We start from the raw sequence: 17,426 nt of genomic DNA on the forward strand, positions 1-17,426 counted from the left end.
GAGCCGCCCCGCATCACCCGCCGCTCCGGCCCTCCTCTCCGGCGCCGACCACCGCCACCTCGTCGCCTCCTCCCTCTCCGGCCGGCGAGCCTGCGCGCCGCTCCGGCCATCCCCGCGGTTCCGGCCACCGCGTCTGCTTCTTCCCGGCGCAGATCCGGCGAGATCCGCTGCCGCCTCGGATTTCGTGAAAACCCTAGATTCGGAGGTTGATTTTTTCTACTAAGTCCCGAAATCGCAGATCCATGTGCTCATGTTCATAGCCTCGTAACTTTGCATCCGTAGCTCTGATTCATGCATATAGCATATTAAAATGTTCATCTCAGAGAGTACATCATTTCATTCCATTGCATCATTTTCATTTGAGTTCATCTTTATGCCAGAAATGCTGTTAGAAGAGGGCTACTTGAGATAATTGTCAGATCTGCTACTCCATTTAGGTTTTTGTCATTTTTGCCATGATTAATGTGTGCATGATATGCCCTGATGCTCTACATATGTTTTGTTAAGGGTTTTGTCATCTTTCCAGAGGTGCAACCCATGCATTTTTGTGATGTGTGTGGTGACTAGCACAAGCTTGCAAAGTGGTGCACTTGTTAATTCTGATTTCAGGGACTTAGCAATTCCACTAAGTCCTTGATCTGTTTATCTCATATGGCCATATGTTCATGTTGTTTCCTAGTGATCCGTGCCTCTTTTGAGGATGATCAGTAAGGATGTTTTGTTAATCTTGTAGTGATGTATCCATCCATGTCTTTGTTTGCAATTATGGAGCACCCTAGCTTGAGTCAATCGAGCTCTACTTTTGCTACTTTGTGAATCTGGGCAGATTGTCAACTTGTTTGCAATTTTGCCGATGATGTTGTAGTTGATCCGTGCATGCTATGTTATTGTTCTTGCCATGTCTAGCTTGCATTTTGTGCATTCTTGATGGGTGTATGCTTAGCTTATCATGACTTGCACCGTAGTGAGTGCATCGAGCTTGTAAACATGCCTACTTGAGTTATGTTTCAGCATGTGCCAGTTTTCACTAAGTCTGAGAACTGATTATGTTTTTTCTATGTTCACATGCTTGCAATTGTATTTTCTGATCCCTTTTGGCTCAAGGTCACTAAGGGACTTTTGTTAAGATCTTTGAGTAGCTCCATGCCATGCTTTACTTTGCCATGTTCAGATCCTGTAACATGTAGTTTTGTGGCTCCGAAGTGTGCTACCTGATCTGAAATTCCAGACAAGTGTTAATTTCACTAAGTCTGAGATCTGTTTGTCATATGCATTTTTGCCATGCTTGTTTGGACCTGTTAATGGATGAATTGGTAGCTCAGTGCTAGACTTTTGTTAAGCATCTTGTATGCATCCCTGCCATGCATTTTGTTGTCATGTTTGGGTGCTGTAGCATGTTCATCTCGTTGCATTTAGATGGCTACTTGCTGTAAATCGCAGACCGGTGTCATATTTGAATCGCTTGCCATTTCCAAACCGTAACTCTGATTCCGATGTTCTTTATATCGTTTTCAAGCGATTTCATCTCATATTTCCAGTGGCACACTTGGATTTCCAAGTTGAGGCCAGGTTCTTGCATTTCCTGTCATATCTTGCATTTTGCATCCCGCATCGCATCCCGCATAGCATATCATCATTGCATCATATTGTTTGATCCTTGCACGTGGTTGATTGTGCCCTTGTTGTTTGTTTGTCTTGTTTGGGTAGAGCCGGGAGACGAGTTCGATAACGAGGAGCCCGTTGAGTTTGCTTTTGAGGATCCAGTCGACTCTGACAACTGTGCAGGCAAGATGATCATACCCTCGAAATCACTACTATCTTTGCTATGCTAGATTGCTCGCTCTTTTGCTATGCCAATGCTATGATGCCTACCACTTGCTTTCAAGCCCCCCAAATTTGCCATGTCAAACCTCTAACCCACCATGTCCTAGCAAACCGTTGATTGGCTATGTTACCGCTTTGCTCAGCCCCTCGTATAGTGTTGCTAGTTGCAGGTGAAGATTAGAGGCCGTTCCTTGTTGGAACATTTATTTACTTGCTGGGATATCATTATATTATCTTGTTATCTTAATGCATCTATATACTTGGTAAAGGGTGGAAGGCTCGGCCTCTCGCCTAGTGTTTTGTTCCACTCTTGCCGCCCTAGTTTCCGTCATATCGGTGTTATGTTCCCGGATTTTGCGTTCCTTACGCGGTTGGGTTATAATGGGAACCCCTTGATAGTTCGCCTTGATTAAAGCTTTTCCAGCAATGCCCAACGTTGGTTTTACCATTTGCCACCTAGCCTCTTTTTCCCTTGGGTTTCCGGAGCCCGAGGGTCATCTTATTTTAAACCCCCCCGGGCCAGTGCTCCTCTGAGTGTTGGTCCACCTCATCAGCCGCCGGTGGCCACCAGGGGCAACTCTGGGCTGGCCTACGGGAAGTTTGGACAATCTGAGTGTGCCCTGAGAACGAGATATGTGCAGCTCCTATCGGGATTTGTCGGCACATTCGGGCGGTGTTGCTGGTCTTGTTTTAACCTGTCGAAGTGTCTTGAAGAACCGAGATACCGAGTCTGATCGGAATGTCTTGGGAGGAGGTCTATTCCTTCGTTGACCGTGAGAGCTTGTCATGGGCTAAGTTGGGACTCCCCTGCAGGGATTTGAACTTTCGAAAGCCGTGCCCATGGTTATGGGCAGATGGCAATTTGTTAATGTCCGGTTGTAGATAACTTAAACCTTAACTTAATTAAAATGAATCAACTGAGTGTGTTACCGTGATGGCCTCTTCTCGGCGGAGTCCGGGAAGTGGACACGGTGTTGGAGTAATGTTTACGCAGGTTGCTCTCTAGTTTCTCGCTCGCGCTTTGCCTCCTCTTCTCGCTCTCTTTTGCGAATAAGTTAGCCACCATATATGCTAGTCGCTTGCTGCAGCTCCACTTACATATTTACCTTGCCTTACCTATAAGCTTAAATAGTCTTGATCGCGAGGGTGCGAGATTGCTGAGTCCCTGTGGCTCACAGATTACTATTACACCAGATGCAGGGCCTGATGATTCCGCTCCAGGTGACGCTTATGAGCTCAAGTGGGAGTTCGACGAGGACTCTCAACGTTACTATATTTCCTTTCCTGATGATCAGTAGTGGTGCCTAGTTGGGGGTGATCGGGACCGTGTCGCTTGTTGAGTTATCTTTTATTTTGGCGCCGTAGTCGGGCCATGAGTGTTTGGATGATGTAATGTTATTTGTGTACTTGATTGACGTGGCGAGTGTAAGCCAACTATGTTCTCTCCCCTTTATTATTTATATTACACGGGATGTTGTGAAGATTGCCTAACTTGCGACATATGCCTTCAATGCGATTATGCCTCTAAGTCGTGCCTCGACACGTGGGAGATATAGTCGCATCGAGGGTGTTACAATGATGTTGCCTAAATTGGATACATTTGTTTGCTTACAAATGAAGGGCCTAGGTTGGACAAGAAAGATGAACCTTGGAGTAAGTTCAAGCATGGAGATGATGGCGTGCACAAGGGGAATAAGAACGGAGTTACAGTGATGATTCCAGGACTTTGAAGCCACCATAATGAGTGCATGAAGCCTTAGACGAAATATACAAGATGCCACTTCATAAATTTCGTCCAAAGGCTATCCTAGGTGTTGCGTCACCTTATTTTTGGGCCAGGCCCATGTAATTTCGAAATACTTTATTATAGGCTATTTTTAGAGTCCGTATGTGTGGGGAAACAAGAGTTTGGGTTAGTTTCAGACCCCTCCTCCAAGGGCCACAGAATTTCCCCTCTCTCCTCCATATATACAGCCCTTAGGGCATCGTTTAGACTTTGGGTTTTGTTTAGATTAAAGTTTGCCATAGCTGCAACTTCGCGTACTTCGTTTGTGTTCAACGACCAGACAAAGGCGTCACAGAACCCCACCTTTGATCAATAAAGCATTCCTCTTATATTCGCAATATCCAGATTGTAATCTTAGTTTCTTACTTGTTCTTCGTTTGCCTGCAGGAAACAGACCTTCGTGGTCAGGTTGATCGTGCTCCGGCGTGGTCAATAACCTCTCGGAGTTGGTTTAGGGATTGCTAAGGCACGACGTCCTCACACGTTCGTAGTCGGATCATCAAAGTCGACTTCCTCCAAAACGATAGCCACCATCTCATCGAAAGACGGGACACCTTATCCTCTATCATATGGCCCATGTAGGCCCAATACTTTCCCCAAAGGGTTCCGGTAACCCCTCGGTACTACAAAAAATACCCGAACCACTCCAAAACCATTCCGGTGTCCAAATACCATCGTCCAATATATCAATCTTTACCTCTCAACTATTTCGAGACTCCTCGTCATGTCCGTGATCTCATCCGGGACTCCGAACAATCTTCGGTCACCAAAACACATAACTCATAATACGAATCGTCATCGAACGTTAAGCGTGCGGACCCTATGGGTTCGAGAACTATGTAGACATGATCGAGACACATCTCCGATCAATAACCAACAGCAGAATCTGGATGCTCATATTGGTTCCTACATATTCTAGGAAGATCTTTATCGGTCAAACCGCAATAACAACATACGCCATTCCCTTTGTCATCGGTATGTTACTTGCCCGAGATTTGATCGTCGGTATCCTCATACCTTGTTCAATCTCGTTACAGGCAAGTCTCTCTACTCGTTCCGTAATGCATCATCCCGTAATTAACTCATTAGTCACATTGCTTGCAAGGCTTATAGTGATGTGCATTACCAAGAGGGCCCAAAGATACCTCTCCGATACACGGAGTGACAAATCCTAATCTTGATGTATGACAACCCAACAAACACCTTCGGAGACACATGTAGAGCATCTTTATAATCACCCAGCTATGTTGTGACGTTTGATAGCACACAAGGTGTTCTTTCGGTATTCGAGAGTTGCATAATCTCATAGTCAGAGGAATATGTATAAGTCATGAAGAAAGCAATAGCAATAAAACTTTAACGATCATTATGCTAAGCTATCGGATGAGTCTTGTCCATCACATCATTCTCCTAATGATGTGACCCCATTCATCAAATGACAACACATGTCTATGGTAAGGAAACTTAACCATCTTTGATTAACGAGCTAGTCTAGTAGAGGCATACTAGGGACACTTTGTTTTGTCTGTGTATTCACACAAGTATCAAGTTTCCGGTTAATACAATTCTAGCATGAATAATAAACATTTATCATGATATAAGGAAATATAAATAACATATTTATTATTGCCTCTAGGGCATATTTCCTTCACCTCTGTCGGGCTCCCTTGAGAAAGGCCACCCCCGGTGTGTGCCACCATCGGTAGCTCCCGAGCCTGTCTAAAGTTGGAGTCCCTTCGGTTTCGAGAGCCCGGGCGGGCTCCTGGCCTTGTTTGTCAAACAATGAGAGCTCGGCTTAGTGGGCCCGTAGGGACCTCGCCCGTCCGGGAGCCTCTTCAAGAGATATTGCCGCCTCCTGGAGCTCTCCTGTCCCGGGCTCAGAATCTTCTCCTCGCGAGCTTGTGGTGAGAACCCTTGGTCCCGCGGTGGCAGGCTGGGTGTCAATACTTGAAAGAGGCGTGGTCACCGACGGGGCCAACGAAGGGGCCCGGGTGACTGTCGCGCCACATCTACGATCGATGTTGCCTATCTCCATTGCCAATGTCCTACACGCCCTCGTCGTCTTCGGATGCCCACCGGACGAAAGCTAGTACTACAAGGGCATCTCCAACGCCGACCCGCAAACGGACACAGTATTTGTTCGAAATTCAGTCTGGATTGGTGTTCGGATACTGATACGGGAGCCATCATCCAACCGTATCCGCATCATTTGAAGGCAATTGTGTATTAGTAAAATAAAGCACCTTTCGCCAAATCTCAAACCTTCGTCGTGTTGCTTGTGTTGGTAAAAAAGTAATCAATTAAGCTCACTAATATACACATTTCGCCAAACACCTTCCATTCACATGCACACCTTCTGGCAAAAATGCCTTAGTTGTGTGTTAGTATTGAGCTCACTAATATACACCTTCCGCCAAACACATTCCTTTCACATGTGCACCTTCCGCCAAACACTTGCATGATTAAAAGTAGTTTCCGCCAAAGCAAAAGAATTAACTGCAGCTATCCGCCATCCGGATGGAGAGAGGACACATGGTGACTTTCAATTAGTCGTGTGGATGTTTGGACTCCCACAAAACCCCTTTTTGTTTGTCTTCGGTTTATGAGAAAACAGACATATGATGAATCGTTGCCGGACTACGTTGGATGACAAATAGTACGATCCGGACGGTTGCGGGAGGATTAAGGTACGCGGTGAAGATGCTAAGCACGAAAAGTAAAAAGCACGCCGTAGACGTTCGAACGAGCCGCGTATCGGCTAATGCACGCGGGCTCACCGCACACGGCCCGTCCCTAGTCGCCCACACACACACCGGCCAGAAAGAGGCCGGCATGGCTCACATCGCTATCCAACGATCGGCTGTTATACGGGGGACCCGCATGTAAGCGAGGTAACACGGATTATATTCCGACTCCCAAGTACTCCTGCTATCCTACATAATCCCAGCAAATAGCTGTTCATCCCAAAGAGATGATCCTCCGAATATTCCGTCAACGTCGGAGCGCAGTATCGGTCGGTTGGTGTATATACGTTCCCGTCACGGGCGCCAGAAGATAAAGAAAAGGAAGAAGAGGATGATACGTAACGGCGTGACCGAAAGAAAAAGCGGGAGCGAATAGACAGAGAGGGGGCCCGGCCGTCACGTCGTCTTCCTCCTCGCTCCATTAGAACCGAGCTCTCGGGTCTCCGCCTCTGCTCGCCTCCCACTGTTATCGGAGGCGCTGCGGACGAACAAGCAGCACTATGCGTCCGTCCCTCTGTGAGTCCCGTTTCCTCCTCTTCGATTGGTTGGGTCTTCCCCCCGATACTTCCCCGCCGCGCCGATCTATCGAGCGGAGCCCGTCGAGTTGTTTATCCTCTTTTTCCCACCGTACGACTCTGATTCTTTTTCTGATACCGTACGCGCGGTTGAGCGATAAACTGGGTAGCGGCGATGTGCAGGCACGAATTGAGGTGATTCTTGATGCGGCAATTAGGCAATGGCTGTTATTATTAGGCAATGGCTGATTAAGATTGAGGACTATAGAAGTTTGTGCTAGCTAGAATTGGGGTGGGCGGCAACTAGCCAATGAACTTGCTCTGGGGTTGCTTACCTATTGCTAGTCCGCGCGATTCTGTACAATTTCTGCACTGTTAGTGGTAGACTGCTAGTTGGAAGGGGAGCCTTGGCGCAGTGGTAAAAGCTGCTGCAATGTAGGGAAAGGTTGCGTACAATAGACCCAAAGTGGTCGGACCCTGTGCAAGCGGGAACTACATGCACCGGGCTGTCCTTTTTTAGTGGTAGACTGCTAGTTCCTCTTTCTGTGGTCAAGGGAATCGTCGGTAGTGCTTTGTTAGGTGCATTACTATTTTTAGTTAGTTATCATGCCCGTTTTGTGCTCTATGTGGGGAAACTGTTGCTTGGTCGGGCAAATTGGACAGGAGAAGATATATAGAGAAGTTTTTGGTCTCAAGACTTTTCCTCAGTTGATATGTTCTGCTATGCCAAGAGTTTTTTTTCTTCGCTTCTTTCGCCGTAGAACCTGCTGTGAACTCCCGATGTTAGTGGTTTCTTTAATCGAAATTGTTGGTTTGGGAAGCCCTGGCATTGTCTTTAAAAGAAGTCAAGATAAGTTCTAAACAAGTGCCACTGAAGAAACTCACAAACTCAATCGTGTGAATTGGCCTTCACAATATATAATGCAACATAACTGAAACCAAGAAATTATATACATTGAAAACTGAGGAATTCACTTCTTTTGAACAATACTATAGTCCACAAAGAATCTTTCGTTGACTGTATCCATAGCGCAAACGTGCATATTCTTTCATCAATATGTTCAGAAGTATATATAGAAAATAAAGGGAGGAGAGCAGCTAGATTAGTTTCTTCTCCTGTCGCATATATCATGGTTACTCGTGTCTCCTGCATATAGCATCCATCCTTCTACATATTCTATCCATATAACTCCAAATTAAATCTGTCTACTTATGCTAACTCATTTCCAATCATAATGAATCTTCATGAACAACTGATGGCATCTTTGTCTTTATAAATGTTTTTCTGTGGAAGTATTTGACTCAATTTATCTCCTGTGATAGTTTTGACACTACCCATATTTAACGCCATGTAATGTTTTAAGCATTGCATGTTTTCACATGGCTACTTTTTTAAAAATTATTCAGAGGGTGCTCTGTGGTAGTTATATTTGTCACCGTTGGAGTATAGTCGAACTCTTCCGTTCGGACTGGGTATGAGGATTCTAATAACAGTGTTAAATATGTAACATTTATACACCAAAGATTTAAAGGAGTGTTGACTGTGTATTTCTAAACTGTCTACAAAGGTCACAATGAGATGTTAACTTTTGTTAAGCTATCTTATTTTAGTTATGTTATCATCCTTGGCAGGTCATGTTCCTTTTCTTCTTCTGCTACTGTTACATGTGGTCATTGCTAGACCATTCTTTCCACTACCAAGTAAGACTAGCAATGAAGAGAAGAAGCCCATACAGACATTTCGACCATATAACATTGCTCACCGTGGCTCAAACGGGGAAATCCCGGAGGAAACAAGTGGTGCTTACCTGGTACAGCTCATAGAATTTATATGACAAATAAAATAGTATCTCTCTTTTTTGCATATGGAAGATGATACCCTTATTAAGAGGATGTACCATTTGATGGTTAGATTTATCAAATTGATCATTGCAAATGCTACAAAACTCAATTCTGATAAGTTTCAATCATGTGATTTTTCACCATTGGAAAAAATTATGTTAACGGATTTCATTAAACAATCCTGTTGCAGAGGGCTATTGAAGAAGGTGCAGATTTTATAGAGACTGACATCCTTGCTAGCAAAGATGGTGCATTGATCTGCTTTCATGATGTAACACTTGATGATACAACTGATATTTCCAGCCGTAAGGAGTTCGCCAATCGAAGGAGAACCTATGAGGTGGAATGGGCCAACGTTACTGGCTGGTTTGTAGGTGTGCTTATCATAACCAACCCTGTTTCTTCATTCACTCTTGTAAATCCGTTCAGAGATATATTTGCAGTATCAAAAGTTGGCTATGGAATGCAAGAAAACACATGAAATTATTATTCTCGACTCAAATTTAGGAAGCTGACACTACTTCATGCATGATTTCCTAGAACCATTTCCTGCTGCATACTGCCAGCATTAATCGTGTAGTATATGGTATTTTCAACGGAATGCCAGAAGCTACGAGCATCTAGTGGCAAGACTGGCCTGTGGCTAACTGACCACGGCCCACCAGCATATATAGCATATAGCTCTGTGGTTGATAAATCATGGCAATATCATATTGGTTTATCTGCACCTGCTGCTGAACTATTGCTAGGATATGAACTGAATGTGAATGGTAAACTTGTGAACCTATTATTTCTTGATTTTTCTGATAATTAGGTGTCCATATGCAGTGGATTTCACGCTTGAGGAACTTAAAACACTTAAAGTGAAGCAGCGATACCCATTCAGAGATCAACAATATAATGGTATGTGGCTGTGTCCTTGAGCTTCTACTTTTTTTTTCTTTACCGTGATCACATTACCTCTCTATGAATCAACGTATTGTACTTCCAAAAATAAACTTAGAGCCTCGTAAAAAATATGTATTCAGAGCCTCACAAAAAGAATTAATTCAGAGGGATTCTTTTGTTTTGTTAGAAAGCTCAGAGGTGTAGTAATTAATTACTAGTTTTCTGTTCAATAACCTGCCTTCCAGTTCCCACCAACTAATACCTGGGAATTTATTCCATGGTTGATGTATGCATTTTAGTCTTCTCCAAAATGTGTTTTTCATTTACTTTGTCAAAGTTTCTTTGAATATTTCATTTTCTTAAACTAGCATGCTCTTATTTATAGTAGACCCATTTTGGATTCCAGTTATTTAAACTAACATAATACATGAACTAATCAGAAAGATGCAATCTGATGGCGTATTTGTGAGTTAAGAATCATCAATGATAATTTCTGGACATGCAGGCAAATTTTCAATCATCACATTTGAAGAATTCATTTCAATTGCCTTAGATGCAAGCAGAACCATTGGAATATATCCAGAGATAAAAGATCCAGTTTTTATCAACAAGCATGTAAGCCCCCCTGTTCTGAGTAAGAAATAGGGTACTTTAAGGATTCTCATAATTCTCTAATCAAGCCTTTTCTGTCAAGAAATGTGCTTAGAAGCTATATGCAAATTTGCTATGAAAATAGTTATTATAGGGAATGGATTAGCTTTTGCAAAGGTCTTTTGATAGTATATGGGTGGAGAGAATAATACTGCAGCTGATATATTTAAGTACTTCACCTTAACTTTGATGAGCTGTACAATTCAAAAGCTTTAAATTTATTAGTACAATCTTAGGCGGATTTTCCAATTTCTGAAGTGCTTCAAGCAATGAGCTTGTATTCTACTCTTGACAGGTAAAGTGGGCAGATGGAAAGAAGTTTGAGGACAAATTTGTGGATACCTTACTAAAGTATGGATACAGGGGTCAATATATGTCCGAAAATTGGCTAAAACAGCCATTGTTTATACAATCATTTGCTCCCTCTTCCCTTGTACATGTATCAAAATTGACAGACTCTCCGAAGATCTTTCTGATTGATGATATCACAGTGAGAACACAAGACACAAACCAGGTATAGATCTTTCTGTATGGAAGAAAAGTGAGTAGTATGTACTTATGGTGTTTCTCGCAACTTCAGCAGAAGCATCTGATTGTATGGATATTACTTATGTTATTTTTTGCTTGCAGTCATACTGGGAAATCACTTCAGATGACTACCTTGCATATATTAGTAACTATGTTGTGGGCCTTGGTCCATGGAAAGATACCATTGTTCCAGTTGCAAATAACTATTTGCTGGAACCAACTGATCTTGTTGCAAGAGCACATGCTCATAATCTCCAGGTGTGATATCTGTTTGTATTCCTTACAATTGTCTAGAACTACTATTTACATGCATGCTCATAAAATAATTCATGTTAGGCCGACGTAAGTTCAGACCAACTTCAGCATTTGTTTTGTTGAAGTGCCTTTTGGTCACTCTGAATATATGAATCACCAGAAGAACCAATGAAATGTCATGGTTATCTTCTACTCCGTACGTATCTTTTATCTCATTAGGATCTGACCAATTGTTAACTGAATTCATTGGAAGAAAACACATGATATACTGCTGACATCTGCATCAGGAACTCTCAGCTGTGTCCTCCTTGGTCAATGCTCTCATTTAAAGTTCTGACAAACTAACCACCACAATATATTTTCATAAGCTCAGATTTAACTAGCATTAGTTTGTTAAGACCGCTATAAATGATCCCAATGGACCAAATTGTTACCCTACCACTCCCTCTACATAAATATAAGACGTTTTAGAGACTTGACACAAGTCTCTAAAATGTCTTCTATTTATGTGCAGAGGGAGTACATGTCAACTACAATTTGATAGCAGGTAGTTTGCACCTGGTCGCATGTTAAACTGCATTCCATCATTTCTGCAGGTACACCCTTACACATACAGGAACGAGAACCAGTTTCTGCACTTCGACTTTCATCAGGATCCCTATGCCGAGTACGATTTCTGGATAAATACGATGGGGGTTGACGGATTATTCACAGATTTCGCCGGAAGCGTACACAAGTACCAAGAACTGAAATCTCCACACCCGAAGGATGCAACCGCGAACAGCCTCCTAGTAAAAATTGCTCAGTTGATCGCGGCATACGAAGGCCATTGAATAAGTTTGTGTTGCAGCAAATCACTGCCATTTTCAGTGATTAACGCGCAAGACCAAGATGAGTTGACATTTGCCGACCCGTGGTGACCTGGAAAGGTCACTAATAGATGTTGGTTTACGCTGTTATATAGTGTTAACACGAGTTTATGTATGCCTCTCCATTGAACCCCTGAATCATGAGGGGGAGATCTCTATTATCGCAATAACCATTTTTTTTCCTAAAGCTTTCCACACGAAACTGTAATGGTTGGTGTATAGCTCATCCGATGGAATATCGTTTCAACAATCTCCCAAATTGGATTGTTCATATGTACTGTACAAGTGGAATTGGTGCTGAAATGCAGTTATAAAAATTAGTGTTGACAGTTGCATATGGTTCAGGTAAATAGGCATCACCTATCTGCAACTTGTGCCCTGCTGTAACTAGCTGACCACTTGATCTGGCGGCCACAGCCCCAGCGTGTGTTTGTTGGTGGCTGCGCGGTCCCTGTCAATTCTTGATAATTTTGCAAGGAACCGGTCTTGTCTTCTCTTTTGGATGGATGTTTTCCTCACCAATCTCAATGCAGGGGCAGGGGAGGATAAGCTGGAGAGAGCCCAACGGAGTCGTATCCGGCGAGCCATTGAAGGATAAAGAAGATTTGAGGCCACACAGCTCCAGCAGCGGAAGGATGGAGGCTGCGGCTCTGGCCCAGCTGCCGGAATATGCCTCCACCACCGCGCCACTCACCGGTAACGGCAGCTCTTTCTCAGTGCTCACTCAGCTAATCGCTTGCTAAGTATCCTCTCTGTAAAGAAATATAGAAACATTTATATCACTACCCTAATGATCTAAACGCTTTTATATTTCTTTACGGAGGGAGTAGTAGTAGTGGAAGTAGGTAATATGTGATGTTATTCTTTGGCGTGGAGGTTCATTGTCCAACGAGGTAGTTATCCTGGAAAGAGAGGGCGTTGAATCATAGGGGTCTGCTAATCAGGGGTCAAGGTCGGCTGAGCTGCAGAAACAGAGTCAGTCCTCTGTTTAAATCTGCACCGCTCATCAAACCAAATTAAAGAAAACCATGTATATATATTAATATAATTCACTACTACAGTAGTAAACTGGCAAGGCACTAAATTGCACCTTTGACTCAAAAGGTTAGGTGATGAGAATTTTAGGAAATTTCTGTGCCGATCTAGTAGTAGTAGAACCAGCCGTTTAGTCAACTTGTAACCCGATCGGTGCTATTCCAACTGGCATGGGTACGCATGTCTACTCCCTGAAGTATGTGGTTACCGGATATTGTGGATTTTTCTACTAGTCAATCATGTAACCTCTTGGTTAATCCATGATACTAGTTAACCGCACCCGTTAGTCCTAAGTTTTGCAGTCAACCTCCACAAAACTACCCATACAAATCACAGGCACGCGAGTTCGATGGGTACTGTATTCATGCTGTACCCAGCAGTGTCATATCATTATCATCAGACGATATGCTGAATCTTCAGAATTTGACCGGTATTTATTTCGCTCGCAACCCTTTTGACCAGGACCTGCAACTTGGCTAAAGAAATCTACCACTCCAGCTTTACCTGAGCATGACTAGCTAGCAGCTCCGGAATCCTGCTGAGAAATATCATGGAAGCACGCCTTCCTTCCTTTAGTCTGGGAATATTTATCTCCTCGGAGAAAGCTTGCCGCATCTTCCAGCTTTTGTACTACGTACGGAAAATCGACACCGGGCAGCCGGCAGCCCACCTTTGAATTGAATTGAATTGGATTGAGCGACGCTTCCGTCTTTCAAAAGCAAAAGCGAGAAAGCGGGAGAAAGCAACCGAAAAGATGGCACAATCGTGGCAGCATACCCGTCAAATGCTCCCCGATTTCCATCAATAGTCAGAGAGCGCTACCACTTCGTTTGATTTCCTGTAATTTTCTCTGCATGTACCACCACATTGCTACGTGCAGGCAAAAGATGGTCGTTGCCCCGTGCCCAGAGGCGATCGTCCAGGGCGGCAGCACTGGCGCCCGGAGTCGCGAGCTTCTCCAGCGCATCTCCCATTACGAGACCACCGAGAATTCAACGCCGAGGCCCCGGGACAAAGGTCAGAGTCCCATCCATCCATCCATTTCCATCGTGGAACGGTCCAAGATATCGTTACTGTTCAATCTATCAATCCTTCAATCATGGCAATAATTTTCTACGTTGTGCAGTGTCGGATAGTGGCTGTATTTTGTGTGTGATGTGGATTTTGGGTTTGGTAGTGTGCGGGGCGCAGGAGGCGGGCGGACATCCAGTCGGACACGTACGTGCTGCTTGAGCCCGGGATGGACGAGGAGTTCGTGTCCAAGGAGGAGCTGGAGGAGCGGCTGCGTGGGTGGCTGGAGAGGTGGCCGGGGGGCGCGCTGCCGCCGGACCTCGCTAGATTCGACACGGTGGACGACGCCGTCTCGTACCTCGTCAGGTCGGTGTGCGAGCTCGAGGTCGACGGCGAGGTGGGCTCCGTGCAGTGGTACCAGGTCCAGATCGAATAGCTGGAGCTAGAAGTGCCATCCGTCAAATGCTGCGTGGCTGCATGTGTATGTGGTTCTGAGTGACGAAATTTTGGCCCGAGATATATGGAGCCCTTTGGCGCCCGTGGACAGCGAACGTGAGTACTTTCGGAGAAACTGAACCGTGTTATTAGACAAATCGTTCGCTGTTGCGTACGGAGAGCTCGCAGTCGCAGGGCCCGACGGCCATCGAGAAACCAATAGTTTTGTTTTGATATGGACGTGGAGGGAAGTTAGAGCAACTCCAATGGGACGATTCATTTTGTCCGCGGCCGTCTGTTTGTGTCGGCGCGGATAGAAAAAACGGCCCAACGTGTCGACCTAAACGGACGCGTATCCGTTTTTCGTCCGCGGGCGGTTCATTTTTTAGCCTGATTTGCATCGGCGCGGACATGCGACGGACGCGCGCGCGCTCGCCTACTTCTGTCTCCGGATCCGCTAGTCTGTGGCACATTGGCCTCCCCTCTCACCCCTCTTCTCTCCCCCCGGCCAACAAGCAACCCTCGCCCCGCCTCCTTCGTCACCGACACTGCCGCCCATTTTTGCCAGCGACTCTTCTAGCTGCCGCCGCCTCCACATCCGCCCAGCAACGTCGCCCCTGCCCGCCGTCGCCCGCCGTCGCCGTTTTGCCGCCGAGGAGCAAACTGGTTCCCGCCGCCGCTTCCCCGCCGCCACATCCGACCGGCACGCTCGTCGAACGCCGTCACACTCGTCGGACGCCGGCAGGGCAGCTAGCTGGTCTGTGGGCGCCGCGTCTCCCCTCGCCGGCCGTCTCCTTCTTTGACGCCCGCAAGCTGTTCGACAGTTTGTCAAGGTACGAAAATGGACTCCGTCGACGAGTTCTTTTTCCACAATTTCCTTTGTGACTCCGACGATTTGTCGTCCGACGACGAGGAGATATTGGCTGCCGTGTTGGTCCATCATCACCTCAACAACCAGTGGCCGTTGTTCCGTGGCTTCATTCCGGGCCACCTTCCGGCGTTGAATCGCAACCGAGAGAGCGGGCATTTCCTTCTCTGGAAGGACTACTTTAATACAACAAACCCGTTGTTCAAACATCACAAATTCTACCGCCGGTTCCGTATGAGTAGGCATGTTTTCAACCGTATTAGAGAGGGAGTGGTCGGCTATGATGACTACTTCGAGTGCAAAGAGGATGCCGTCGGCAAAATTGGTTTCTCCTCTTATCAGAAATGCACTGCCGCCATCCGAATGCTTGCATACGGAGTGCCCGGTGATCTCGTTGACGAGTACGTCCGTATGAGCGAGTCTACATGCCTAGAGTCCCTGTATAAGTTCTGCAAGGCTGTGATTGCCGTGTTTGACCTCGAGTACTTGAGAGAGCCGATAACTGAAGATACAGCCCGTTTTGTTGGCGATGAATGTCAGCAGGGGCTTCCCGGGGATGCTTGGCAGCATAGACTGCATGCACTGGGAGTGGAAGAATTGCCCTTCTGCTTGGCAAGGGCAGTATAAGGGACATGTCAGAGCTTGCACTGTCATACTAGAGACCGTGTTGTCTCAAGATCTCTAGATCTGGCACTCTTTCTTTGGCATGGCTGGATCACACAATGATATCAACGTGCTTCAGCGCTCGCTGGTGTTTGCTAGGCTTGCCGAAGGCAACAACCCACCGGTGAACTTTACTGTCAACGGCCACAACTACGACAAATGATACTATTTGGGTGACGGTATCTATCCTCAGTGGACCACTATTGTCAAGACAATACCCAACCCTATCGGAGAGAAAAGGAAAAGATTTGCCCAAGAGCAAGAGAGTGCTAGGAAGGATGTCGAGCGTGCCTTTGATGTTTTGCAATCTCGATGGGGCATCGTTCGGTATCCTGCTAATACTTGGAGCACACAGAAACTATGGGAGGTGATGACTGCTTGTGTGATCATGCACAATATGATCGTAGAAGACGAGCGCCCGGAACGTCTGTACGATCAAGGCTTTCAGTTTCAGGGTGAGAATGTTGTACCCGAGCATGGAGTAGCGGCAACATTTGAGCATTTCACTCAGTTTCATGAAGACATGCGTGATTGGGAAACTCACGTGCAACTGCAAAATGATTTGGTTGAGCATATGTGGACTCATGTTGGCAACTAATAGATGTATCATCTTTTATTCGTTTGCAAAACTATGTGAAATATTTTTATTTGTATTTGGCTTGTAAAACTATACTATTTATTTGGACGGCTAAACTATTTTGCTTGTTAACATTTTCATTTCACAATATGTTTGAATGCAAATCAATGTAAAATTGGACGGCCAGCCGACCACGTCTGCACATATAAGTCGGCATGTTAAGCGCGCTGCCGACTCATATAAAAAACAAGACAGACGCCGACCGACCCAAACAAACAAAAAAAGATGAAATCGCCGTCCGTTTGGGTCGGTTTGTTGGAGTTACTTTTATTGCAGTCAGAGAAATGAACAGACAATATAGTAAGAAGATGATTCGTCCATGTGAGGTCACGGCCAGGCGGTCAGCGGAAGCCGGTCGGTCCAGTGCGAAAGCTCGCCCTTCTTCCTCCGTTTTCCACAGGGCTAGAGAAAACCGGAGCCTATTGTGTCTGTCTCGGTGTGTGTTTTTCTCCCGTCAGAACGGAGCGGCATAGAGTGAAGGAACGGAACAGAGAGAGACCCCGGCGTCACGGCATTCGTTCCGAATTCCATTCCACGGACCATTCCGCAGTCTGTCTCGCTCCCGTCGCCCTCGCCCCTCGCCGTCGCCGTCGCCACCCCCGGGTTGACTTGACTTGCCCTCCCACAACCTGACCTTCCTCCCCTGCCCACTCCAATCCCGTCTCCCTCTCCCATCTTCTCTGCTCTCCCTGCTCTCTCCCTGCTCTCTCTCTCTCTCTCTCTCTCTCTCTCTCTCGCAACCAATCTTGGGTTGCGCCGGCGGGCTCCAGTACGGCCGCCGGGGCCGGGGAAAGCGAAGCGGCAGCAGCTCGCCAGTGCTGCGGTGAGTTCCTCATACCACCCTTCTCTTGCTCCGTTAAGGGGTTAGCGTAGCC

At 45.7% G+C, this 17,426-nt stretch overlaps 2 protein-coding genes across 3 annotated transcripts in view; both read left to right on the top strand.

The window, feature by feature from the left end:
- Nucleotides 1-6,687: 6,687 nt before the first annotated feature.
- On the top strand, nt 6,688-14,644 carry LOC123062143 (glycerophosphodiester phosphodiesterase GDPD6). Its single transcript, XM_044485505.1, has 11 exons — nt 6,688-6,870; nt 8,502-8,680; nt 8,902-9,085; nt 9,540-9,614; nt 10,105-10,214; nt 10,546-10,764; nt 10,881-11,036; nt 11,630-11,824; nt 12,436-12,598; nt 13,818-13,954; nt 14,115-14,644. Exons 1-11 carry the CDS (start codon nt 6,855-6,857, stop codon nt 14,382-14,384), a joined length of 1,704 nt encoding a protein of 567 aa, XP_044341440.1. The 5' UTR covers nt 6,688-6,854; the 3' UTR covers nt 14,385-14,644.
- Nucleotides 14,645-17,032: 2,388 nt separating this feature from the next.
- Nucleotides 17,033-17,426, top strand: part of LOC123062144 (exocyst complex component EXO70E2) — a 3,389-nt gene continuing 2,995 nt past the window's right edge. The window contains exon 1 of one of the 2 annotated variants that reach the window (XM_044485507.1): nt 17,033-17,374. The gene's annotated coding sequence lies outside the window, so the exon portion shown is untranslated. The remainder of the gene's footprint in view (nt 17,375-17,426) is intronic. The other variant, XM_044485506.1, reaches the window with a different exon arrangement.

The sequence above is a fragment of the Triticum aestivum genome, chromosome 3A (genome assembly GCF_018294505.1).
Source record: "Triticum aestivum cultivar Chinese Spring chromosome 3A, IWGSC CS RefSeq v2.1, whole genome shotgun sequence".
NCBI classification, from domain to species: domain Eukaryota; kingdom Viridiplantae; phylum Streptophyta; class Magnoliopsida; order Poales; family Poaceae; genus Triticum; species Triticum aestivum.

What these genes read in the sequence shown, in the direction of transcription:
- LOC123062143 (XM_044485505.1), top strand. An exon ending in GAACACAAGACACAAACCAG is followed by an intron (nt 10,765 to 10,880) that starts GTATAGATCTTT and finishes TTTTGCTTGCAG; the next exon opens with TCATACTGGGAAATCACTTC. An exon ending in GCCGAGGCCCCGGGACAAAG is followed by an intron (nt 13,955 to 14,114) that starts GTCAGAGTCCCA and finishes TGGGTTTGGTAG; the next exon opens with TGTGCGGGGCGCAGGAGGCG.